The following is a 26,551-nucleotide window of genomic DNA, read 5'->3' as shown; positions in this document are numbered from 1 at the left end:
AACAAGGAGACACACTCATAAACAGCAGGCAGACTGAGTGAGACTCAGAAAGACACAGAATCTCAGGGCAGCACCAGTTCAAACAGCGAGGCAGACAGAAACAGCGTTTGATTGAGAGAAGCTGTTTTATTAAAGAGCAGGAAAGGTCACACACTCAAACAGACACACACACTAATAAACACAGCGTACCACACAGACAGACAAGCGAGGACTGGCTAAACCCAAGAAACACAACCATTAGTCTTTTAGGACTCAGTGTCTCTCCCCCCGTCACACATACATACACCCACCGGTGCTGTTGCAGAGAGTCTGTGCTACCCATTGTGAGGAGCAGTGCTGATCGAGCCCAACAAGTGGAGCAACAGGGAGGAAGGAGCCAACGAGTGGATGGATGCCTTTTGCAGACTCAGTGGCCTGGACCCTCTGTGGGTGAGTTTATGATGTGTTCACTGACCCTGGAATCACATCGCATTACTGAGTGTGTGGCTTTTTCAGCCAAGGTCACTTTTAAACAGCATTCATTTAAAAAATGAGGTATGTCTTTATAATTCCTGCTTATTCCTGCAAAGATGTCTGTTAATTTCAGCTCGTAGTTGTCTATGAATTGCTAAATATGAAATCAAAGATATTTTTGTTATTTTGGCAGATTATATTATGAGTATTAGCATTTGTTTACAGAAGTGTTGGTGTATAAACACACTGGTATAATTCTTGATGAAACTCTCCTAAACTTGTTTTAATCTTATTATTTAAATGATCAGTGCCATTAGCATTAGCCAGATTAGCATTTTGTCCTTGGATACCTGTTGTTTATTGGGATTAGAAGGATTACTGGCACTAATAAATAAATCAAATGAGTAATACTAATTTTGTGTGTTTAGGGAGAAAACCCCCATACACTGACCTTCTCAGTATTCGCAGCCAGTATTACTAATTGTAATCTAAAGCTTCTCTGAACGCCAGCCTTTACCTTTGATGAATACCACAGTTGTGTGTTTATTGTCATCCTGCGGCATAATTCATACCAACGAGATGCTGATTGGATGAAATGCACCACAGTGAGTCTGCTGCTCTAATTGGAAAAGGTTTTTAGTCTTGCATGTTTGCAAGACTCCACACTCTAAATCCCGGCTCTAAAATAAAAGGAACGGCTGTGATCCAACTGGAATGCCAGGATTATTAAATGCACTCATTCCCAACTTGACTTTTTCAACCCTCGTCCTTCCTCTTTCACTCGGTTTCTGGTTCTCGTTACTTCTTGTTCTCTGTTTCTGCTCCTGCAAAACCTCAAAACAACTGCCATCAAACACTGTTGGGAAAGTGAAAGCGTGTTACTGTATTTTGTGCAGCCCTCGCTGCCATGAAACTTCAAAACACAGATGTGCTGTTCTTACGGGATGTTTTAACAGATGTTTCTGTCTTCTGCTGGCCACAAATATCTATTGCTATTAACTACACTGACCTTTTTACATGTTTTGGAAATGACATCATTGCTGACTCACTGGTCACAGCCTTGGGGCAGCAATGCAGATTTATATGGATCTAAAACTGAAATTGTAAAGTCCAGCTCAGCAATCTGTTCCAGCAACACCTGACCTGAAAGGTTTTAGGAAAAATTTGAAAGGGGCCAATTTAGGAGCTAGGATTGTGTTTAGCGTCTTTCTTTTTAGATCAACCTAATCTATAATTTGAACAACAGGCCAAAGTGAGACAGACAGGGGAGTGATCAACGCTCCCTTAAATTACAGTCTCTATAGTTTATACACGTCACATACTCACAATAGGTAATCCTCTAACAGTTCCTCAAAACTCAACGGGATTGCAACACGCTGAATTGGTTTCTGAAATAAAGGGGATGTAAAAAGCAACAATGAGCAGATTCAGAGGACAATAAGTGTCTCTGTTCTCCACTCTCAAATCACTTTGTCAGGTAAAAATAGACACTATTGGCATCTACCAGACACCATTTCAGCCAAGGGTCAGAAACAAGCAAAAAGCACAAGAAAGAGCGCAGAGAGGCTTTGACGGGTTGGATGTCATCATAAAAGTGCTCATCTGCCTGCCACTGACCACAGAACTCAGACAGGTCTGTGAAAGTAGCCACCCACTCGCTCCTTCTCAAGCAGTTTTTCACTTAAATGGATTTTGATATGCCAAACCTCACAGAAGCTGCTGTTATACCATAGGTGCAAAATCATGCACTCGTTGCATAACCTTAACCAGATATGTAGTGAAGCTGTATGTGAGAATCAGACTTTTAAGGCGAGGCAGCCAAAGAAGTGTATCATCATAATTGCTAGCAACTGAAACAAGAGCCTGACAGTCCGATCATGATTCAGACCCATGTGGCAGTAAACAGTATTGACTGATGGTAAACTTGAATTAATCACAGTTACCAGAAATGACGGCGTCAGTCTGCCCAATATCTCACCTGCCGGGCTTCACTCAAAAGCCTGTGTGTGGACAGACGGTTGTTACATAATAATCTCGCAGCTGCCACCAATTTTGGCCACTTTACCTTATCCCAGTTGGAATTCTACCAGCAGAGCCAGACGTATGTGCCATGCTAGAAGCTTTAAAACCACTTCCTGTGGTGACTCCCCAGGGCAATGTTGTTAGCACAGCCAGACACCCTGCCCCTCATTAGGGCAGCGAGGTGATAAACAAGGGAAGCTTGACAACAACAAGCCATTTAGCCCCAAGTATCTTTTTTTAACGATAGACAGACTATCTTGGTTGCGCTACTGTTACGTAATCGCAACATTTTGGCAGCATTTGCTCAACACACCTCGTCTGCACAAACTTTTATAGTTTATGGGCTTCATTATTACTGTAGTTCTTGACCTCATCGTTTGATTTGTTGACAGTTATATTGTCCTACTCAAATTGGGAAACAAGCCAGAGACGTGGTGAGGGGGAAAAAAATAAAACATTCAAATACTGACTCAGCTTTTTTGGCAAAGGAGGCCTTTTCCAGCTCGCACTCTCTCAGGACTGAGCACAGATACGTTTTCTGTTGACCTGCTGTGGTTTCGCTCTCAGTGGATTGATGGATGAAATGTAGGACCTGCACCAAGTCGGGATTTTTGCCACTTTGTCCCGCCTGCTTAGTCTGTCAGATGATGAATATAATCGCACAGTTTGACCTCGGTTTCTGGCTTTTAAGTATATTCTTTCAAGCTGAACTTTTGAACTTCTTGTTTTCTCTCTGATGCAGGACTGGAACCGTACATGGTACACAGCCAACCCAGACCTAACCCAGTGTTTCCAGAACACAGTGCTGGTGTGGGTCCCCTGTATCTATCTGTGGTTGCTGGCCCCTTTCTACTGTCTTCATCTCTACTGCCATGACCGCGGACACATTCAAATGTCCTGTCTCTGCTCTGCCAAGATGGTGAGACATCATTTTAAATGCTGGCCAGTCTTCAGTTTATTGTTTAAGTTTTTCCCATGACAGAAAAAGAAAAAAAGTCGAAACATTTGCTAAGTTTGTGTTGGTTTTTTTTGTTTTGTTTATTTTTGTTTTTAGCTTCTCGACTCATTCTCCTCATACTCTCTGCTCTGTTCAGGTGTTGGGTTTCCTGCTGGCTTCATTTGGCTTTGTGGAGTTCTTCTACATCCTGTTGGAGAGGAGCCAGGATATCCAACACCACATGGTCTTTCTGCTCAGCCCTATTATTCGCAGCATGACTGTGGTAAATACTGTGGCTCTTTTTTCTCACACATGTACACATCTATCCAAATCAAACTCCAGTTGTTTTAATTTAATGTTTTATTGACCTGGAAAAGGTTACGCACACTTTAGATCTTGCATGACATTTGGAACATCAAGGATAGGAGCAAGGCGCGTTTATCAATTCCTTATTTAGCCAAAGCACTGCACTGTGTTCTTAGTGTTTGTACTAAGGGGGGAAACTACATGTCGTCAGAATGGGAGTGATAACATTAAGGCACAGTGTTGAAAACAAATCCTTTAAGAATAAAAAAGCAAGAACTACAACGCAAGTTTTTAAACACAGTTATTAAACACAGACAACAACTTTAATATTACTGCGAAGCAATCATCTAATTGTGCATCAGGTGTCCATAATTTCTATATATAGATGCACTGTTGATTTGTAGATCTGACATTTGTTCTTCATTCAGAGTAGCTTTAGCTAACAGAGATGTTTGGGAAATATTTCGACTTGTGTCCTGCTGGCTCACATGTCACTGTGCAAATATACAGTATGCTAGTCAAACACTGAGGTGCAAAGATGCAGAACTATAGCTAGATTTATGGTGTAGCAGGCAATGCAAATATCACAGTAACCTGCTTGTATTTGACAATCGCTCATCGGACTGCAAAGCACTTATATAATGACATCACTTACTGTTTCATGTGGAGTCAATGTAACTGCATATGTATGTGCAAAGTTCCAATGCAATGAAAGTGTGACTGTTAGGTACTTTGGCAGTGGCCAAATAAACCAAATATAATGAATCAGATATTTTGCAGCCTGGATCCCTCTTTTACAAAATATATACAACTGACACTGAAAAAAATGGGAATTGCTTCATGTTTCCATCTGTGATTTAGGCTTTTTAACACAAACTCCTCTCAGCTGAGCTCATGAGACACCAGAGGAAGTCCATTCCCTCTGACTTCCCCTTTCCCAGTTTGGACCCTTCCTCTTTAATTTTCTTGCTTCTGTGAGTCTACATGCGTTGTTTTTTACATTATGGATATAAAATCTGCAAGAATATGACTGAATATAATGTGTCAGAGTATATACCTTGGAAACAGTATACACTACATAATGAATAAACACTGCATAAACCATAATATTTCTTATAGGTGATGATCTAGTGTATACTGTTTCCAAGGTATGTACTGTTTGTATCTGACACATCATCATGCATCATGATGATTGGTCAATTATGTATTAGAATTCAAATGAGCTGCTTAGTGGCGAAGAACATTGACAATGGCATGGCTTCAATCCCAATTAAGTCCATATGACTGTCTTCCAACTATGTGGTCTGTCTTTAAAACAAAAACACACAAATCCACACACACAATTGTAGTCTGTGTTAACCCTAATTACACAGGAAGATTCGGTCTTTATATAGCCTACAGGTGTACTGTTGGATTGGAAGTTTAGATGCCAGATGCTTCTCTGAGCACAATTCTTCTGACCACAACTGTACAGTTCAGTGGGTTCAACTGCAACGCCTTAGCAAAGAAGAAGAAAAGATAAAAGACAAAATAGCCCTCCGGATACCCTAGCAACAAGAATCCTCGGTTGGGTATAAACCAAACCCAAAATCCAAAAAACCCCAAAACAAAAAGCTCTGACTCAAATGTTTAGATCTGAATCAGTGCAAGACATATGCAGATGTACGTAGTCTGGAAGAGATCTTTAATCTTTACAAATGTTGTTTGTATCTTCCCTCAAAACATCTTGAAGCAAACCATACTGGCCTCCACGACCCAGATCACAGTGGTGTCTAGGGTGAGCGGTAGAAGGTTATTTATAGAAAATAAGGCCCAGCGTGCAATCAGAGAAATGTTTTAGCCTTTGTTGATAGAAAAGTCCCTGAATGTTTCTGAGAACATCGATCCCACTCATTTTCAGTACATCTTAAATGATACTTAACTTGGATGAGAAGGCAAAGGAGAAGAGGAGTACAGCTCAGCATGGGTGGCATGGCAAGTTTAAAATGCTGTTTATCCTGAGCAAGAGTGATAGAAAGTACAATGCTATGCAAGGGTGCAGAGCCCAGATGGGAAGGGTCCTGTGAGCTTATAAAGTTGTCGTATACGACCCACACAGTTGTATAAGTTTACGTACAAAGCTCTCTCTCTCTCTGTAGCCTCATACAGGTTCTGCTCAGTCTCACTCTCCAAGTCAGACAGCTTTACCCACCTGTGGTCTTTTCAGACTCTTGAGTAAATACCAGCACGTGTTTGTGTTAAAAATACACTGAGACGTCTCTTGTATCAAAAGGATACATCTCAAAAAAGGTCCCTTATTTGGAATATCTAATTTCTCACACCGGGGAGGAGGGTTGGGGGGGCAGAGAACAAACTCCTAAATCACATTAAGAACATGTCTCCAATCTTTTAATCTATGTGCCAGACTTATCTTTATTAAAGGATATAATTTTCTAGATGTTGATTCTAGCCACATACCACCAACCAGTCCCTGGGTGCGGGAACGGAACACTGTGCTCTTGTTGCTCTGACCAGTTTGTTTTGTTGCCCTTCAACTCAAGTTAGTGTATGGGAACGCTTTCGCCCAAGTCAGTCAGCCCACGAATGAATCGTGGTCAGTACGGATGTAAAGTACACACATGACACCGGCTATAATCAGTAATGCCATGACGTAAAGCTCCTATTCCATCCCCAGCACTGCACACTTCCCATGTAATTATAAGGTCGGGGTTTGATTCAGGCCTAGTGATGAAGTTAGTTCCACCCACTGACTCCTACAAACAGATGGGCTTATGGTTTGCAGCAATATGGTGGCAAGACGGAGCGGAAAGCTAGGAATAAGATCAACCTTCCTCTTGTACGCTGACCTAAGGCCAGTTTGGTGTTAAGGTTTGGACTGGGGCTGATGTGATCTTATGTGTTTAGGAGCAAAAGAATTAAAAAAAAAGAAGGTTTATCCCATGGGCTTGGTACAGCACACTAACATAGAGTGTGCCTAATAGATATGGTGTTAAGTAGTCCCATAGTCTTACTTAACTCCTCCAGCAGTCAATAAGATGAACTGACTAATGGGTCAAATTAACCTATGAAATACATTCATTTATATTGATTCATCCCCAGTGTTAATCAACTAATTATCGCTAAACTGTAGCATTTTAGCATCTTTTAGCTAACTATTTTATCTTTATGATCACAAGCAATATCTAGTTTAACATAGTTAAGAATATTGTTCCCATATGCAGCAGAGGAAAATACTTCTAAAAGTGTATTAAATAACAGTTGAAGTTATTGACTTTTGCATTTGTTCAATCTTTATATCATGCTGGGCTGTCCCACAAATCCATTTTTACCATTCACTGGCACTTTAATCTATTGTTATGTAACTGGAAGATTAACTGTGGCATAAAAATGTCCTCTTTTTCTCAAACTTCATTTGACGATAATCTTAAATCTCCAGTAGTTGCTACACAGGTAGTATTAAAGCATTTCGTGTTTAGTTGGCTAAGACCACAAAATTGAGTTAAGAGAGGGCTGGACTGGCACTGCTCAGGCGCGTGCAACCACAAGCACTAATAGGCTCAAAATCTTTTGCTAACAGCGCTGCTATGCTATGTATATAAAGCAGTGAATGAATAAATCAGGCCAGTGTTGCTGATTTTATGTTCAGAAAACAAATATGCATTTAAAGCAGAATAAAATTCCATTGAAAACTATTAAAGAAGCTACTCAGTTAACTAAAGTATTGCTAATTAGAATAGCTTCGGTCCTAAAGCACACAAGATTCTTTGACATTTGTGTGTTTTGGGTTGGCATGTTGTTCACATCCCCTCTTTACTGTATCTATGGCTTTCCCTCCAACTTCCCAAACACATTCAAGTCAGGTAGACCAGAGACTCTAAATTCCCCATATGTGTGACTGTAAGTGCGTGTCTATTTATATTCTCTCTCCCTGATGGGCTGGTGAGCATCAAATGTGTTGGGGAAAATGAATGAACAAATCAAATCAAATCAAATCAAATGTTTCATCATCACTGCAGCAAGAATATTGTTTATATTAGCACAAAGACATTCACTGGATTTACACAAAGTGCTTCAGGTTGTTGATGCAAAAAGAAAAGTTATATAACTGACAGACCAGCAGTTTATAACAGGACAGCACTGCGGCTCGTCCCGGGGTAACCAATGTGGGTGCTCATTATGAAACCTAAATCCGCTTTCTCCCCACTTGGTGATGAGCTGGCACGGTGAAGTGACGTCTCACTTGGCCAACCACTCGGTGAGGGACCAATTACAGAGGTTCACAAGCCGATGCGTGCCTCCTCTGAGCACAGACAGATAGCCAGCATGTCTAAACCAAATTAGTCTTTTTTTGCTTGTTTGTTTGTTTGTTTGTTTTTTGGAGAAAACAGGAAAGTATATAGGACAGTGTGGCATGCGGCGTATATGTGTCATTTTTATAAAGAGAAAAGAGCCAAGTCATATTCGTGTCTGCAGCCAGGGAATTCCCAGAATCAGAGCTATTTTTGGAGGTTTTTATAAAACCATTGACCGCATTACATTAGATCACATGAAATCTGTGCTCTGTGGAAAACACTCGCACTGACAGTTGCAGCTAATAGAAGAGAATGAGGTTCTGTGGTTCCACGAGTGGCATCCGGTGACACACGCAGCCATTAAAAGATCGTCTGTCAGCATCCTCGGGTCATGCATTTGTTTTAGTAAGCAAGATAGCATTTGTTAATATTAACCAGAAAAAAAACAGCTTGTTGGCAGTTTTATTCCCCTGCATCAAGTGAAGGTTTTTCCATGAATTAAATGTTGTGTAAAATGTTAACCGTAGTTAACTTCAACGTTTGTCAGCATTTTTTGCAATTTATTTTGTTGCTATATTAAGTTTGCACTGCATTTGTTATTGGATTGTGAAGTTATTGTACTGATTTCCAAGCTAGTTTGGCTCATTGTTGGTTAGGTGAGAAACGATGAGCATAAAAATATCACTTTCTTTGGATTTCTGCAGAATATCAGAATATTCAAATAACCTGAAGTCTTCATATAGACATAAATCCAGAGGCATTTAGAGTCAAAGGAAAGCCTTTTGGAAGGTCTCTGTTTTTAAATTTATAATGCAATCTATAGACGCAATGCCAATTAGAAAGCAGTTGACATGACTGTACACAGACTATGAAATCTGAGTTTCCCAGAGACTGAAAAACATTGTTGTGCTCTACAAAAGTTGATTCCTCCTGGTCCTTTTGTCCGTGAAATCATTTCAGGCAGTATCAACGTGGCATCACAGACTGGAGTTTGGCTCTCTTCTCTATGGTGCTCTCAGGGACAGAGTTGTTTCCTGTCCTGTGTTGCAAGAACCACACATGTTAACTGTTAAATTAAAGTCTTTCTGTCTCTCTTTCTAGATCCTGGCCATGTGCATCATCCAGTTGGAAAGAATAAGAGGCTGTCGTTCCTCTATATTCCTCTTCCTGTTCTGGGTCTTGGCAGTTGTTTGTGCTCTGGTGCCTCTAAGAGCAAAGATCCAGCTAGCCATGGATGAGGTATGTTCTTAGCCTATTAATGAATATAAAAATAAATGTACCCTTTAATATAAACGATATCATCTTGCATCCAAAAAGACTGAAATCAAAAATAGGCTCATGCCAAAGTGAATTTGTTAGCATGCCCAGTCTGAACTTAGTGAACCTGCCATGTCTAAACACCGTGAAGAGGTATCTAATCAGCTGTGCTCCTACCCATAGTCTAGACGCGAGACTCCAGCAGCACAGCTTGAGCTGTACCCTGTGTCAGAAAAGAATTTCTATCTCTATCCCCCAATTTTAACCAAGGTAGCCCAAAGTTAACACAATGTGTTGGAGGATGACACTGCCAATTCTGGTCAAGCCTGTGTGTGTTTAGGGTTTCCTTTTCTTCCTGTGTCTCCCGTCGAACACAGCAATCATTGTTGTATGGGGGTAGGTTTGTATTTTTGTTCACGCAGCCGTGGGGCAGTCGCATTTGCATTTCCATAAAAACACACACACATCCATATTTCTGTTTTATCGTTTCTCAGTGTGACATTCCCATACTGTTTGGGGGAGAGTAATGATGGGCCTGGGATAAATGCTGGTGAGACATGGCAGCCCAGGGTCAGACCAGAGGAACGTCAGCGCTGTGTTTATGGACCTACACTGCTGTAACCACGGCCAGATGGAAATCTATGCATTCACACATAATGTAAAGCCATATATGATTTACACGCAGATGTTTTCATTTCACACATGCGGACACATGAACGGTGCACACATGTAACCACTCATAAATTCTTACTATATCCTCCATACCATATTTCTAGTTTATGATGAACCGTATCTACGTATTAAATTTGGTTAATCACTTTAGGCTTTTTACCACATCCTCTCCTCCAAAAACTGTTGTTGCTGCCAGCTAGAAGGTATTATACGTCAAGACTGGCATTTAAAGTTTCAGATTTGCAGGCAACTCCCCTAAAACTCATAAAACAAAGGAAGTTATAATTCCTGGTAGACTAATTGGCTTAGTCTACCACAAAGACAGTAAACTGATTACAAAAATTAAATGTAATGTGTCAGCTACTGAGACAGATTTTGTTTTTATGCTAAATAGTGGAGCTAGGTATCAAGCATACAGCCACAAGCAATATCACTCCTCTCAACCAACTTGGGAAGGAAACTGAATGTGCTTTTTCCTAGAATGTACAAATATGAATTTAATATTCATACAGTTGCAACAGAAGTAGTGAGGAATTTCCAGGATCCCATCGGTAAATAAAAATTGGACTAGATCTCAGAAGTAAAACCAAAGAAAGGAAAGATTTAGGCAATGAATAGTGACGTTATAGATCTGTTTAACAGTTTCAAAATTGCAAACAAAATATTTTTAGTGTTTTTTTGACTGGTATATTTCAATGTCTGTAATTTTCATTATTTAAAAATGCCATTTTGTTCTCAGTTATCCTGGCCAGTATTTGTTTTCTGAGGGTTTTACTATAGCGGTCATCACTAACATCAGTACTGTTGCATGACAAAATACAAACAGTAAGACGTTTTCTTTTGCTGTGATGAGCTATAAAAAAAGCGGAGGCTGCACAGCTCAGCAGTTTTATTCCGTGTGGACTGTATATAGCGCTGAGATGTATTCTAAATGTTTACGAAGAATGTGTCCATTTCAAATTGCAGCGTTGACAGCTCAAGTTGACGGAGTACATGTTTGCGGACCCTTGGTCATTCTTAGCTGCTTGACCTACATTTTTCCCACCCACTCTCCGACCATCCTGACCCTGCTTTTCACAGTGTGGCCGGATCCGTTTGGCTTCTTCGTATCGCCTTTCTGGGCACGGCACCACACTTTTCACAGAAAATCATTTTACTGTTTACCATGGCTCCAACTCTTATGCATAGCCATACTGCTGCACATACACAGCACACAGCCTGTGGCAGTGGCTCTGTCCCAGTTGTAAACAAAGCCTGTGCCAGAGCCCAAAGTTTCTGTATGTCAAGAATAACATGCGAGTCCTACAATTCACAAAAGTCTCTGAGTGGTTAATATTGCAGCTGCTCCCTTGATTGAAAGTAAGGGTGCTGGTTTGTGAAACCACAATTTCCCTGTTTACAGATACGGGCTCTTAGCGTGACTGCGAGACAAATTTAACTGTTGTTTCATTTATAAAAAGCACACCATTAAAGACTCTGGGTTTTCACCCTGATTTGGCTTAAAGGTCCAAAATACTCTTTATTGTGTCTGTGATCCCGGTGCAGAAACCATCCTCCGCTATACGGCTTGCGCTCAAAGGAAAAGCTATATAAAAGCTATATAATGAATTTTGTGCTGTTGTGAAACTGCACACAAAGCCACAGTGGTGACAAATGATCCGTTGTACCACAGTCAGGATGTTGTGTGATTTGTTAAGTAATGTTGAAAGAGATGAAACAACCAAAATACATTTTGATCCAAATGAAAACCCTCGTCATGTCGGCCGCAAAGCCAATTAATTGTGTCCCTAGTTTAAAATAAATGTCTAAATTGCAAAACTTGCTTGAAACCAGTAGACTCAAAGAACTTTAACTGCAGCATTCTGACATTATCAGCTGCCTTTTCATTGCTTTTCCTATTTATTTATTCCACAGGGCATTGCCTCTGATATTGTACGATACCTCGCCTTCTTCTCCTACTTCACAATCCAGTTGGCCCAGCTATTCCTGTGCTGTTTTGCTGACCAGCCTCCAGAGGGAAAAACCATCTCAGAAAAGGTAGGCAGAGGAGAATGTAAACCGCTTCCGTCAAGAACATCCTCTATGATTACCTAGGAACGAAAAATGCCGGAGTGGCTGTCCTGTGGTTTTCCGCTTTTGTTGTGAAGACACTTTTCACTTTTGGAGGAAATGATGTGATTCACATCCTCCTTCCTTTCACTCTCACATGTCCACTTTGGCTTCCTGTGAGAGGAGTGTGAATGACTGTGTGTGTGTGCCTGTGTGTCTGCATACCTTCAGTACTGCTCACTCACTTTGTGAGATAACATCGAGACCACTGCTAAGAGTCTGTGACCACACAACAGAAAAGCAATTACTTAATACAGATCTCACTACCCCATCAAACATGAGCTTGGTAAAACGTTGTTGAGCTCAGAATAATACGCTGATTAGGGGCAACTCACAGGTGAATGAAAATGAGCCTCTAACTTATCAAACAGACATATGATGTAATATTTCCGCAGTGGTAAACAATTGAAATAGCTGGAAAAGTCCCTTAAGAAATTGCTGGCAAGTAGCAAGGAGGTTGAGGGTGCAGAAGCCACAGTCTGGCGTGGTGGACACACCCATTTTCCTCCACCTCCTCCGCTGCTCTGCCCCACGCTCTGGTTAGAGTTACTCACAGGAAGAGAGGAAGAGGGGAGACAGAGAGTAAGAGCACTGGTAATGATGAGAGCAAACACCCCAGTGAGGGGGTGGCAGGGTGGAGGAGATGCCAAAAAGTTTGCGTGACGGGACAAACTCTGTTTTTCTGCGTGTGTATCCACTTGTTATAGTTTGTGATGACACATTTCCACTCTGTCTGCAGCAGACCTCAAAACGTCATATTCACCCTGCGCTAACACTGAGCACTATTTGTGCTGTTCTGTGGGAGTTCATGGCCTTTGGTCGTCAGACTGGACCACCTGAGTGTGCAGTGTTGTTTGCGCACATTAGCATTCTTAAACACAGCCCGCACAAGTGCACCATTCAACCATCAACCGACGGACTCTGTTAGGATGTGTATTTCTCAAAAACCCTCAAGTGGTGAGAGATTTACTGCGAAAACAACAGTGAGTCTGGTCTTTAATCTGTTGCAGAATCCCTGTCCTGTGAAAGATGCCTCTTTCCTGTCAAAGATCCTCTTCTGGTGGTTCACTGGGTAAGATGGTTCTTTAAAACCCTTTCATTTTTAGGCATCGGCTGACTCACTGCAACAACAGTTTGTGCTTGTTTACAATAATATGTTTATTCTGTTTGAATCACTTCCCGTGTTTCTTCCTCAGACTTGTCGTAAAAGGATATCGCAACCCACTGGAAGCAGGGGATCTGTGGACCCTAAGGGAGGAAGACAGATCACAAAAGATCATCTCAGATCTGGAACAGGACTGGACAGCTGAATGTGCCAAACTTCAAAAGTGAGAATTATTTAAATTTGATAAATTTTATTTGGTACTTTGGGTATTTACAGTAGTACTGCAATGCACTTTGCATATGCATCTGTATACCTCTCTAGTATGGCTGGGATTACGCTCCTTTAAGACACGTACACAAACATCTGCAGACACCACAAACACATAATTGTTCTCATTATACTACTTTCTAGTCCACTTGGAGTCTGCTCGGGGGAAGCATGTGCAGTTGGTGGACAAGTCTGTGGGGTCACCGCAAATTGGAGGGTACAATAACAGCCGTGCTGAGCCTCACATGCAGCTGCTGCTGATGAAACTTACATCATTCGTACCCTAGTGGACTCTGTGTACTAGTGGGTGCAAAATCTATAACAAAATCTGTTACAGTACTGGAACCAATAACATTATTTTAACATTAACCTGATAAACAGTCATCTTTCAAGTCCTCAAACTGCCATTCTGACTTTCTGTTGAAAATTCTTATTTAAATCCTAACCTTAGGTAACCACGTCTTTACTGGGATCATCAGCTTTATTTGTTAGATTTTAGAAGGCATCTGCTTTTACATAGTTCTCCACATCAGAAGCATGTCAAATGTCAGCATACTCCTTTAAAGAACCACATCTTCAGCTGTTTAATGTTTGATATGTATCAGGCAGCAGTTGGTGCATGAATCTGCAGCACAAAAGACAGGACACGACATGTGCAGGAAATGCACGTGTCTTGCTATTTTGACATAGGCCTGTGATCCCCTGTACTCCTCTCCTTATTGTCATAGCCAAAAATCAGTTCCATTTTATTGCAATGTGGTCAAACTTCAACATGGGGCTGGTCGAATTAATGACCCGAGCAGAGCAGAGCTGTAACTGTGGTAAATTAAAACTTGGGATGTCTCATCACCACAGGCATTTAGGGCTAAAAATAGGCCCAAAGAGAGTCATTTGAGGACAATACAATACCATAATGTCAAGACTAGAGACTCTGTGCCATTTCCAAGGCTTGTTAACACAATCCAGTGCTTTGAAAGCAGTTGTTAAGTCTAATAATTATTTCAGCAAATAATGCTTTTCTAAGCTGCCAACAAATTCAGCGGTGGCACGAAAAACAAGTGCTTTTTTAGAGTTTTACATTGGAGACTTAAAAGACAGCAGCATGTTGGTGCATCTCTAACATAGATGTCTGTAACTGTGACAATGTCTTTGCTCTTTTAGGCAGGAGAAAGCCTTAGCATCAGGTGTGGCGCTGGGAAGCCGACTGCCAGAGCAGGCTCAGCTCCTCAGGAAGTTGCAAAAGGAACAAAGCTCTGGCTTCTTCCTCCTCAGAACACTGGCACGCAAATTCGGCCCGTACTTCCTGACTGGTACTCTGTGTATCATATTCCACGATGCCTTCATGTTCGCCATCCCTCAGGTGCTAAGGTAAGAGTGCACCAGAACCTCAAATTCTGCTTTTATGAAAGACATGTGGCTTTAAGTAGATGTAGTATGATTTGCCAATATTTGCAAATATTAAGTGTATCTCAGCCAGTACCATGAGGCCCATGAGTATTTTTTTCCATTGCTGAAAATCCCCTAGATAGCAGTTCTCTCATTTATATAATCCATAAATGTTGTGACGATTTAGCATAAAGATAGAAATGAAGTAGTCTAATCTGATAGAAAGAGGTTTACTTAGTGCAAGAAACTGTGCCATTATATTTGGAATGAGATACTGTTGTTGAGTTCCCAAATATAGCTTTTTCACTGCTCAGTGTCCCACAAACCAAATGGCATTGAGTGTACTGTATTGAGGAAAGCTCCAGCCAGACCTTTCCAAACCTCAGCTCTGACTGAAATTACCTGGATGCACTGCAGACCAGGCTAGGGTAAAATAAAGTTTTATTGTTTTACTGCTGGGAAAATTCAAGAAACAGCAGACAAAAATACAACCGTCTAAAATATCTCTTTAAATATAGAGATAGACAGATAAATAGCGTTAAGGGATTTGGTGATTTATGACAACTGCCAAACAACAACAGAAGCTGGCAGCAGTGAAAACAGGTCATGGCCGACCCGCCACCCGCCTCACCATCCCACCAGTCAGACTGGAATGTTGTTGTTGATGCAAAGCACAGAAGCAGTGGAAGTGTTAATTACGGTCATAGAGCTGTGAGCAAGAAAAGTAGACGAGACCACAGCCCTCTTTGCTCCAGTAAGGAGGACATGAAGAGAGAGAGAGGAGGCTCTAAATGTCAGAAATGCAGTTGGACCACAATAAGGGAGCCGCTGGCCAAGTGTGAGGGCAGCCTGGCCACAAGCTGAGCTCTGTTGTGCAACCTAGGCTACTTTGTGATGGCCAGTTAGCCAGCAGCCACAGCAGCGCTCAAGGACATTGGCAAAAGCACACGAAAAGAGTCAGATAATACCAGATTGAATCTGTAAAAAGAGTAAAAAACCTGTCTGTGCCTGTTTTGCTTTGCATCATTCGCAACTTTCCAGGAAAGATATAGAAACAGAGCCTCAATACAGAGGTTGAAGACAAAATTGAACATGTGCAACCATCTGAAACATTGCGATTAAGTATCTCTTTGTCCTCCTCCGTAGTCTTCTGCTGGATTTCATGAGAGATGAAGATGCACCACTGTGGAAGGGCTATTTCTACGCCACGCTAATGTTCCTCCTCTCTTGCCTTCAGTCCCTCTTCAACCATCAGTACATGTATACTTGCTTCACAGTGGGAATGAGGGTGAAGACAGCTGTCATGGGCTTGGTTTACAGGAAGGTGAGTCACTCTATATCTACGGACATGAAGCCACTAACCGACACAGACACACAACATAAATTATGTCTCAAGTGGCACAAACAAAAACCTTATCTTCTTCCAGAATGGAGTATGTGATTAGCAGTTTTACCTAAGATGAATGATTTTGTGAAATCTTTACGAGGATATTAAATTACACTGTAAACAATGCTGTCTCTTTTGTTGGCAATCCAGTCTTTGGTGATAAACAGCTCTGCCAGAAGGACTTGCACTGTGGGCGAGATTGTGAATCTGGTTTCAGCAGACACTCAGAAGCTCATGGACTTTGTGGTGTACTTTAATGCTGTGTGGCTGGCTCCGATTGAGATTGCGCTTTGTCTCTTCTTCCTCTGGCAGGTATGTTGAAATGCAGTGTTTTTACAAAGCATCCAATTCATGCACAAATGAGGCCTAACAGAGTAAGAGAAAAAAAAACAAACCTTGAAACAATCATATCCTTTCTCCTTTTTTCAGCAACTTGGCCCGTCAGCTCTGGCAGGAATTGCCACTGTCATTCTCATTTTTCCACTCAACGGATTCATTGCAAAGAAAAGAAGCAAGCTGCAGGTAAAAGCTGTTACAGGAATCCTTCACACTTTCGTTCCAGTAGCCCAGACATCTGGCACGTCAGGTCAGGGATACCACAGCTGGTTTAGATAGTGACTGAAGAGCTGTGTGGGTGTTTGGCCTGGATGGTGCATTCTCCCTTGTCCTTTTGATGTCTGGTCCATATAACATGCTTGAAAAACAATGACAGGAAAGGGTGGGCAGTAGAAAGGCATAATTTTTCATTTCTTTGGAAAAACAACAGAGGCTTCTGTAAATTTGGATGCCAGTTTAATCGAACTTAGTCTTGAATGCAGTGACCACATTCCTGGCTCTTTGTTGTTTCCTTGTTATAAAATTCACTAAAATGTAACAAGCAATAAATTCTTACTGAATTAAACAAGTTCTGTGATGTTCAAGAAAACTACTACAGCTGTAATAAGGGGAGTCAAACCCATGTTCACAAATGCATGAATCCTGTGGTCTGCTAATTGTCTATCCACTGTGCCTCAGTTCCAGCTTTGCATGCGGTCTTTTTCAAACAATACTGAGTAAAAACCCCTGTGTCTGGTCAACAGGAGATTCAAATGAAATTCATGGATGGCCGTATCAGACTGATGAATGAGATCTTGAATGGGATAAAAATCTTGAAGTTTTATGCCTGGGAGAAGGCCTTCCTGGAGCAGGTTTTGGGCTACAGAGAAAAGGAGCTCAAGGCTCTGAAGAAGTCTCAAATTCTCTACTCCATCTCCATCGCATCTTTTAACTCCTCTTCTTTCTTGGTGAGAACAATCATTTGATAGACATTCCAATACAGAGGCTAACTCCACGATACTAACAAGCAGTCCTGCATGTCTAAAGTCTGAATAAGCCCACTGTGCTAAAGAGCTATATAGTCTGCAGTCTTGATAGTGAGGCGGTCTTGAATAAATAGACATGTAGACAAAAAAAATCTTGTAGTTTCTCAAGTACAGTAGCAATATATTAGATTTGATTGATTTGTTAGGAATTCACTTCATGACCGTCCCATGATAGCACCAAATGCTAACTATAGGCTAGGAGTGTAGCTTAAACAGTAGAGAAATGTATATGCGTGTATAACAAGCAGTCAGCTGTGACTGAAGGTGATTGCTCTCAGGGGGCTAATGCTACAATGTCTCTGCTGCAGCTCATTTAATGCTTAAAATCTAAATAACAGATGCCGTGAAGAACTTAGTGGTGCTGTGAATTTCCTCATCTTTACAGAAAGGAATCAGTCAAAGCCAGTAGTATCTATTGTCTCAGCCTTTTCTATCGAAAAAATACAAGAAGAATAAAGCGTACCTCATGAAATTACATTTAGGCCACAGCTCCACAGGTTCCCATTCATTCACGGCTCTTGCACCATACCTTTAAATAGTAGCATTCTACTAGTAACTAGTATTTTCTCAGTCATGCTAACGTGTTGGCAACCACCAGGTATAACCATTATACCATCTTACCATGCCAGAAACACAAAGTAAGCTGAGACAATACAATAATTACAAGTGTTAAATCAATAAGGTTGTGTTAGATCATCAAATCATTAAGATTTATCCTCTGGAGATGTCTGAAGAGAATTTCATCTTATTCTATCAAACACCTTGCTGGAGACGCAAAAAATAAAATTATACATAAGTGGCCTTATTTTAAAGATTCAAGTCTACAGAACAATAAGACTTGGCTAGACTTAGGGTTACGTGCCACAGACAGGGCGGGGAAGTCAGAAAGTAGTATCAGACATTTAAAGCATTGCTGCTGATTTTCGTCTCGACGTGGGTTAAAGTATATTGACAATTTAGACCTGTGCAATCCTTGTTCTTAAAACTGTCTGTGCCTAAAGAGCATGCAGGGTTCTGCCCATAAAAGTAACATTTAGTGCCTTTTTTCCCCCCCAAGATTGCTTTCGCCATGTTTGGAGTCTATGTGATGCTTGATGACAAGAACGTCCTGGATGCACAGAAGGTCTTTGTCTCCATGGCGCTAATCAATATCCTGAAGACTCCACTCAGTCAGCTTCCATTTGCAATAAGCACAACCCTGCAGGTAGGTTGCATTTCTTCTCCATCCCTGATTGAGGAGATTATTTTCACAGTCCACAGTTTAACAGCACATATCGACCATGTCATTTCTGACTGTTTCAGGCTGTAGTCTCACTGAAACGTCTGGGGAAGTACCTGTGCTCAGAAGAACTGAAAATGGAGAATGTCTCAAAGGCACCACTGAGCTCTGGTAAGAACCCCACCCATATATACACTATTACACTGAATGAATACACTTCTATACTTTTCAGTTTCACAAATATCCACAGTTTGGTTCCCCATACTGCCTGAAATCACAGGCTGTCATAATCAATATAAGCATCCCACAAGATGTAGTTGTTTATAACTGTGGACTACCACAACCTTGTATGGATCATGTGCACTGTCACTTCCTGGGTCCCCAGGCTGACTGGTAGACAGGGTAATTATAGGATGTTCCCTTCAGCGGTTGAACGTAAATCACAGCATGAATTCAGACATATGATTCAGAAAGAAATAAAAAAATATACTGCACTCCTCTGTCTGTAAACTGTCAACACTTCCTAAGACAGCTTGTGAAAAAGCAGCGGCTCTGTAATTTGTATGATTAAGAAAATTCACTTGTAATTACGCCCCGGCTGCACCCTGCCGAGTAACTTCAAGGAGAAGCTTTGTTTTGAAAGTTTGTTTATCACTAAGGATGAAAGAATACATCTGTTTTCCAGTGCTCGCTGCAGGTTTTGTTCTTTTAAGTCAATCTTTTCTTTATTGTTTAGACGGAGAAGATGTGGTCATAGAAAACGGCACTTTCAGTTGGTCTGCAGAGGGTCCTCCATGTCTTAAACGGTATGTCTTAAGTATGTGTTTATATGTTTTGGAAAAAGAAGATTGAAAAAAGAAATCAACAACAGAATAAAAGATTTGAGGCTTACAGGAAAATTCACTTCTTTGTTGACAGGATCAGTGTCAGTGTACCTCGAGGCTCCCTTGTTGCTGTGGTAGGACATGTAGGCAGTGGAAAGTCCTCGTTGTTATCCGCTATGCTTGGGGAAACGGAGAAAAGAAGTGGCCAAGTTACTGTCAAGGTACTAAGCTTGCGTTCCATAACAAGGTCTATTCATAGTTTGTGGGCAACTTGTAATAAATATTGATATTCTCGCTTTTGACTGTCTCTTCACAGGGTTCTGTGGCGTATGTTCCCCAGCAAGCCTGGATTCAGAATGCCACAGTCCAAGACAACATCATATTTGGCCGGGAAAAGCTGAAAACATGGTACCACCGTGTGCTCGAGGCCTGTGCCCTGCTCCCTGACCTGGACATCCTACCTGCTGGAGATGCTACAGAGATTGGAGAGAAGGTATTGAATACTTTGTTTTAAAAAAAATGCTGCTTCATGCATATGTTGAGTCTCAGATATTTTAAACGTTTTTTCTCCATGCAGGGACTTAACCTCTCAGGCGGGCAGAAGCAGAGGGTCAGTTTGGCCAGAGCTGTCTACAGAAAGGCTGATGTATACTTGCTGGATGATCCGCTGTCTGCCGTTGATGCACATGTGGGTCAACACATCTTCGACAAAGTCATTGGACCAAAAGGAGTCCTTAGAGACAAGGTAATGCCATATAACGTCTGCAAAGTGCAGTTTATCCAGTTCAACGCAACCACAAAGACAATTGCGCCAGTTACAAGTTCTGTGCTATTGTTATCATAATATGGAAACAACCACTTTGCTGACACCTTTGTTTTCAAGAAAGCCTCAATTTAGTGTTGGATTGTGCTTACATGTCATTTTTCTGACTTGTGTGGCTTGCTATACAGACCCGCATCCTGGTGACCCATGGGATGAGCTTCCTGCCGCAGGCCGACCTCATCCTCGTCCTCGTAGATGGAGAAATCACAGAGAGTGGCTCTTACCAGGAGCTCCTCAGCCACCACGGCGCATTTGCAGACTTCATCCACACCTTTGCAAGCACAGAGAGAAAAGAGAGTGCCATACAACGAGGTGAAAAGACATTTCAGACATTAGTTTTGCTGTTTTACATTAAGACAATCTCTTAAATTCCCAGTAATAACTCAACACTATGCACACTTTTCATGTAGCTGGTTCCAGGAGGTCTAATGCTCGCCTCAGTATGGTCGACTTCATGCCATTCTCCAGAGATCTCTCACAGGAGCAGCTCATTGGGTACATTGACAAATGCATCACTCCTCATTCTCATATTTGGAATATAAACCATACTTTTTTATGAAACTGACCTCTGACCTCTCCTTAGGGGTGACACCACTAATACAAACCTGCAGAATATGGAGCCTGTTTCTGAAACAGACCAGGAACAAGTACCAGAGGACTTGGGAAAGCTCACTGAAGTTGACAAGGCACGCACTGGAAGAGTAAGTCTGAAAAAGGCCTAAAATTAGGTGTCAGTGCCACTCCCTACCATGCTCTGCAGTTTCCCTCAACTCTGCTTAGCTTGCCAATATATTTCAAATCATTGTTGTTATTTTAGATTGTGCAAGTCTAATGTTTTGGTAGACAGTCACTCCCCTTATGTTATTTTTGGCTAAAACAAGAAGCCATCTTCAATGAAAAGCAATTTTACATGACATGTGCCCAGCACCAAACGGCAAACAGATACACAGCAGTAAAGTTAAACACATGGTCATGGCAGACACATTGTTCTGGTTGTGTCTGCAAAAATAGTTATTGCTGGTTTAATAATAAAACAATTTTATTCATAATTATCTCTGATCTGGACTTGGATAAATGGAGGGAATGGATGTGAAGATAGTTCTCTTATTCCTGCTGCTTTTTATCTGTTTGTAACAGGTCAGGTTGGATATGTACAAGAAGTACTTCAAGACAATCGGTTTGGCCATCATCATTCCCATCGTCTTCCTGTACGCCTTCCAGCAGGGCGCTTCGTTGGCTTACAACTACTGGCTCAGCAAGTGGGCCGATGATCCTGTTGTTAACGGCACCCAAATTGATACAGACCTGAAACTGACTGTCTTTGGGGCCCTTGGGTTTGTGCAGGGTGAGTTAGTGGGTTTAATTCAAATGATGCTTCAAATGATTCAAACAATTTAACTTCGTTTGGACATAACAAACACTCATTCTCCCTTCCCTTCAGGTGTTGCTATCTTTGGTACGACTGTTGCCATCTCTATCTGCGGGATCATCGCCTCTCGCCACTTGCACATGGACCTCCTGAACAACGTGCTGCACTCTCCAATGTCTTTTTTTGAGTCCACGCCAAGTGGCAACCTCCTGAACCGCTTTGCTAAGGAGATTGACGCTATTGACTGTATGGTCCCTGAAGGCTTGAAGATGATGCTAAGCTACGTCTTCAAGCTCATGGAGGTCTGCATCATCGTGTTGATGGCTACACCCTTTGCAGCCGTGATCATCCTGCCTCTCGCTTTCCTCTATGCCTTTGTCCAGGTATATTTTCTCCCCAAAATATAAACTCTCCACTCTGATCTTTAGTTTCTTATTTGAGATGATGCTGTTGAATGTTGCTTAGCAAGAGCTGGGTTCCATTACTGTATGTTATTGGAAAGTTCTGGGCTCCAAAACCAAACCTGCTGATTTTGCCATCCACTTGAATTTTGTTCCCCACCTGCTGACATGGACTTTGAATGCATTCACTCTGAGTTATGGGAAAGCCCTGAGTGTTCCCACTTGTTTCATTCATTAAAGATGGTGTTTTACTTTTCCACTGTGGCCAACAGAGCTTCTACGTTGCCACATCCTGTCAGCTGCGCAGGCTGGAAGCTGTGAGCCGCTCGCCCATCTATACCCATTTCAATGAGACGGTGCAAGGCGCCAGCGTCATCCGAGCCTTCGGAGAGCAGTCCAGGTTCATTCTGCAGGCTAATGAGAGGGTTGACTTCAATCAGACCTCCTACTTCCCTCGATTTGTGGCCACCCGGTGAGAGGATATGCAATCATTATAAAGTGCCTTAGCTTTATTCATATTCCATTTGCTCACTTAGCAGTTGATGAGGGTTGGATAAGGTTTATAACATTAAGAATTGTGGTTGATTTATGAGATAACAATGTTATTAATGATATTAATGATAACACTGATATCTACAGGTGGCTGGCAGTCAATCTGGAGTTTGTTGGTAATGGTGTGGTCTTAGCTGCTGCCATTCTGTCTGTGATGGGGAAAAGCACCTTGAGCCCAGGCATTGTTGGTCTGGCTGTGTCACATTCTCTCCAGGTAATACAGTCTACCCACAGTCACGTTGTTATACTGTTATCCAAGTAGCCACCTTATTACCACCAGAAACACAGTATATATTCTTTGATCACACAGCTACAGAATGAGGCATTTGGGAGTTAAACTAGAAAAAGTGAAAATTGCATTGTTTTTATTTCTATCCGGAAATGCATCGCATTTCAGGAGAAGTAAAAGCCTTTTCACTAAATATTGCAGGTGACTGGAATCCTGAGCTGGATTGTGCGATCTTGGACTGATGTGGAAAACAACATTGTTTCCGTTGAGAGAGTGAACGAGTACGCTGACACTCCTAAAGAGGTCATTATTCCCACCGCACACACACGTACACCAATCACTGCTTAGGACAATAAACTGTACTAGAGGAGGGCTTTTGTTTCTCTACTTATCCTTCCTTATTGGCTCATACAGGCCAGTTGGAGTATAGAGAGCAGCTCACTACCCCAGGCCTGGCCCCAGAACGGTACTATAGAGTTCCAGGACTACGGACTGCAGTACCGTAAAGGCCTTGAGTTGGCTCTGAAAGGAATTACTTTGCATATTCATGAGCGAGAGAAGGTAATTCATTTTGTGTGATATTAAAAGTGTTCATCGCCTTGATTTAAACTGCATAATTATCTAAAACATCATTTCTAAAACCTAATTTTTTTCAGGTCGGAATTGTGGGTAGAACTGGAGCAGGAAAATCCTCACTTGCCCTGGGAATCTTTAGGATCTTAGAGGCAGCAAAGGGAAAGATCTTTATCGATGGAGTCGACATTGCTGACATTGGACTCCATGACCTCAGATCGCGCATTACTATCATTCCTCAGGTATAATAACTCTTATTGAGATCTGGCTTTCATCACAGTAAAAAAATGATTAGTGATTATATTACTAATTTAGACATTTCGGTGATGAATAAAATCTCTGTCCTCTCTCACAGGATCCTGTGCTGTTCTCAGGCTCCCTCCGGATGAACCTTGACCCTTTTGATACCTACACAGATGAGGAAGTGTGGAGTTCACTGGAACTTGCTCACCTCAAAAACTTTGTATCTAATCTGCCTGACAAACTTAACCATGAATGCACAGAGGGAGGAGAAAACCTCAGGTACACATAAGCTCACCAATATGACACGCAGTAGCGTACAGTAGCGTCTACTCCAGCACCACGTTTAGTATGATATTCTAATCTTCCCTTCTCTTCCTTTGTATACGTAGTCTGGGTCAGCGTCAGCTCGTATGCTTAGCCAGAGCCTTGTTGCGGAAAACCAAAATCTTGGTTTTGGATGAGGCAACAGCTGCTGTGGATCTGGAGACCGACACACTCATCCAGTCAACAATCCGCACACAGTTTGAGGACTGCACTGTGCTGACCATTGCTCACCGCCTTAATACCATCATGGACTACACCAGGTATATTAATGTTCATTGTCTATTTAGTGAATCGACAAAAAAGTAATGGTGACAATTTTAAGAATTCATTAAGTGACTGAGGCTAGGTAAAGATCCCACATTAGATGATCCCAGCTTCTGGAATATTGCTGCTTTTATCCATTTCTTGTCACAGTCCAAAAGTCTGTGAAAAGAGAGGACTCTGGACACTAACATGTAAAGGGCATTTGTTATTAGAAGAAAAAAAAACTGTTTTTATTTACCATTTCAAAGACAGTAAATTGTGGGAATGGTTCTAAAGAAATATATTCTTTCTTGTAGCCCTATAAACAAACTTGTTAATATTAACTTTTGCCTAAACCAGTAGTATCTATGCAGTTTGTGGAGTCAAAGAGTCAAATCCAGGTGTAACATGGTCACTAGTGACATGCATTGTTTTTGCATTATTTAACTGCACTAACTTAATCAATGAATTGTTAACTTATATTCTGTCATTTGTAGATACGAATTAACATACAGAGGAAAGATCTGTTTGTAAAAACTGCTTTAAAAATGGATCTGACTCTTGCTGCCTGTGGATCTGAATGAGAAACAGCTAGATTATTTGTTGGACTATGCAAAAGTGTTTGAGGTCAGACTCTCTATGTGATGCAGGCATGTTATATGCTAGTAGAGTGTTATGCTATATCCAGATACAGCAAAGGAAATGATGACATGTGAGATGACGAATACAGATGTGCTTTGCAATATTTGCTTGTACTGCACAGCTTTATTACACACCTATATGTTGCATATAAACAATATACTTTCTTTCTTGCTGCTTCGCAGAGTTATCGTCATGGACAGAGGCCACATTTCTGAGATGGACTCTCCAGCCAACCTCATCTCACAGAGGGGGCAGTTCTATCGAATGTGTCGGGAAGCTGGACTGGTCTAGGTCTCCGCTGGGCTTTGGCCATAGAACTGATGACCTGGTGTACAGATGTGGCACCTTATGCTTATGGCTCTCCAACACACATTAATCTGGGCCATTCCAAGCTTTGTGGCAGCTCCAAAGACCTCTCCGTGAGGGCATTGTCGATGAATCTCAAAAGCATTTGTTGGTTTTTAACAGACAGACACACTGTCCCAAGTCAGGAAAAGACATTGTTAACCTCAGAGGATGAAAACTATACAGGAATGCTATACTGGATATTTGAGTCTCACTACAAATGTTGTATTTCGATTAATGGAGTCAGTTTATTCCATAAACAGGATTAAGCCAAAGGCTGGAATGAAAGGGTAACACAAATCTTAAGGATTTTCATTCTCTTTAAGAATGGAAGCTATATTATTTTTGTAGTTTTATAAGTGTGTATTTTTTTATGTTTTCTCAGGCTTAAATATGGATGTTTACTCACTCTTTTTTTTAGCCTTGTATAGAAAGAAGAGGCAATTTTATAATTTTAAAATGATAGAAGTCTTATTTTGTCTTCTTGTCTCAGAAAGTGGGTCAGGAAATTCTCTGACACACTAACCTTCAAAATGTTCACTTTGGCAAAGGATGGGCAAATGAGGTTTGTACTGCATTCAAAATCTGAGCTTGGGGCAGCCAATTTGGAGTTTTTATATGTCAGGGAAAATGAGGAAAACATTGAAGTGAGCCAACACATTAGCAATCATCCAACTATGTTGTGGCCATTGTTTATTTCTGTCAAAGTAAACACATAAAACTGTCAATAGAGTCCTTTCTGGTCAGATTTAACCTGACACCGGTAGTGAAAACCACCATGAATGAAGAGAATGCCTCATGAAAACAATGGTGATAAATCTCTGTGATTGTCTCTCAGCGTCTACCACACAGACCAGGCCATACACACACGGAGAAGATAAAAATCAGTGTTTGTTTGTTTTATTTTTTATGGTGCTGACATGTTGATTTTACTCTCTATTCAAAGAATGAACCCTATGAACTTTTCAAGGAGAAGAAGCATTTACTGTTTTGTCTTACTGGTTTAGACAATATATTCTAAGAGAAACCCAAGTTTTTATTTATACCATTTGACAAAATGTATTAAGTGTCCTTAAAATTATGAGGATTATGTTATATTTATACTTTTTATAACAAGCTTGATCATTTTCACTGACCTTTTACTGTTAATGGCTTTTGTTCCATACATCATGCTGGAAAATAAAATTTATTTGACTCAATGGTTATGTCT

The 26,551-nt window shown here is 41.2% G+C and overlaps 1 protein-coding gene across 1 annotated transcript; it reads left to right on the top strand.

The window, feature by feature from the left end:
* On the top strand, positions 1-26,551 carry abcc6a (ATP-binding cassette, sub-family C (CFTR/MRP), member 6a). Its single transcript, XM_082535297.1, has 31 exons — positions 1-429; positions 3,218-3,394; positions 3,570-3,695; positions 9,112-9,249; positions 11,854-11,976; positions 13,059-13,120; positions 13,245-13,376; positions 14,582-14,788; positions 15,953-16,130; positions 16,344-16,505; positions 16,623-16,715; positions 17,273-17,476; positions 18,612-18,758; positions 18,857-18,944; positions 19,510-19,579; positions 19,692-19,818; positions 19,914-20,090; positions 20,175-20,342; positions 20,549-20,732; positions 20,831-20,915; positions 21,004-21,121; positions 21,558-21,765; positions 21,862-22,172; positions 22,463-22,662; positions 22,830-22,956; positions 23,173-23,274; positions 23,386-23,532; positions 23,628-23,786; positions 23,900-24,066; positions 24,177-24,371; positions 25,179-26,551. Exons 1-31 carry the CDS (start codon positions 388-390, stop codon positions 25,285-25,287), a joined length of 4,533 nt encoding a protein of 1,510 aa, XP_082391423.1. The 5' UTR covers positions 1-387; the 3' UTR covers positions 25,288-26,551.

This window comes from Aulonocara stuartgranti, assembly GCF_965226115.1.
Source record: "Aulonocara stuartgranti genome assembly, chromosome: 6".
Taxonomy (NCBI): Eukaryota; Metazoa; Chordata; class Actinopteri; order Cichliformes; family Cichlidae; genus Aulonocara; species Aulonocara stuartgranti.
The sequence above is the reverse complement of the archived record's forward strand: the minus strand, read 5'-3'. Positions and strand labels throughout refer to the sequence as shown.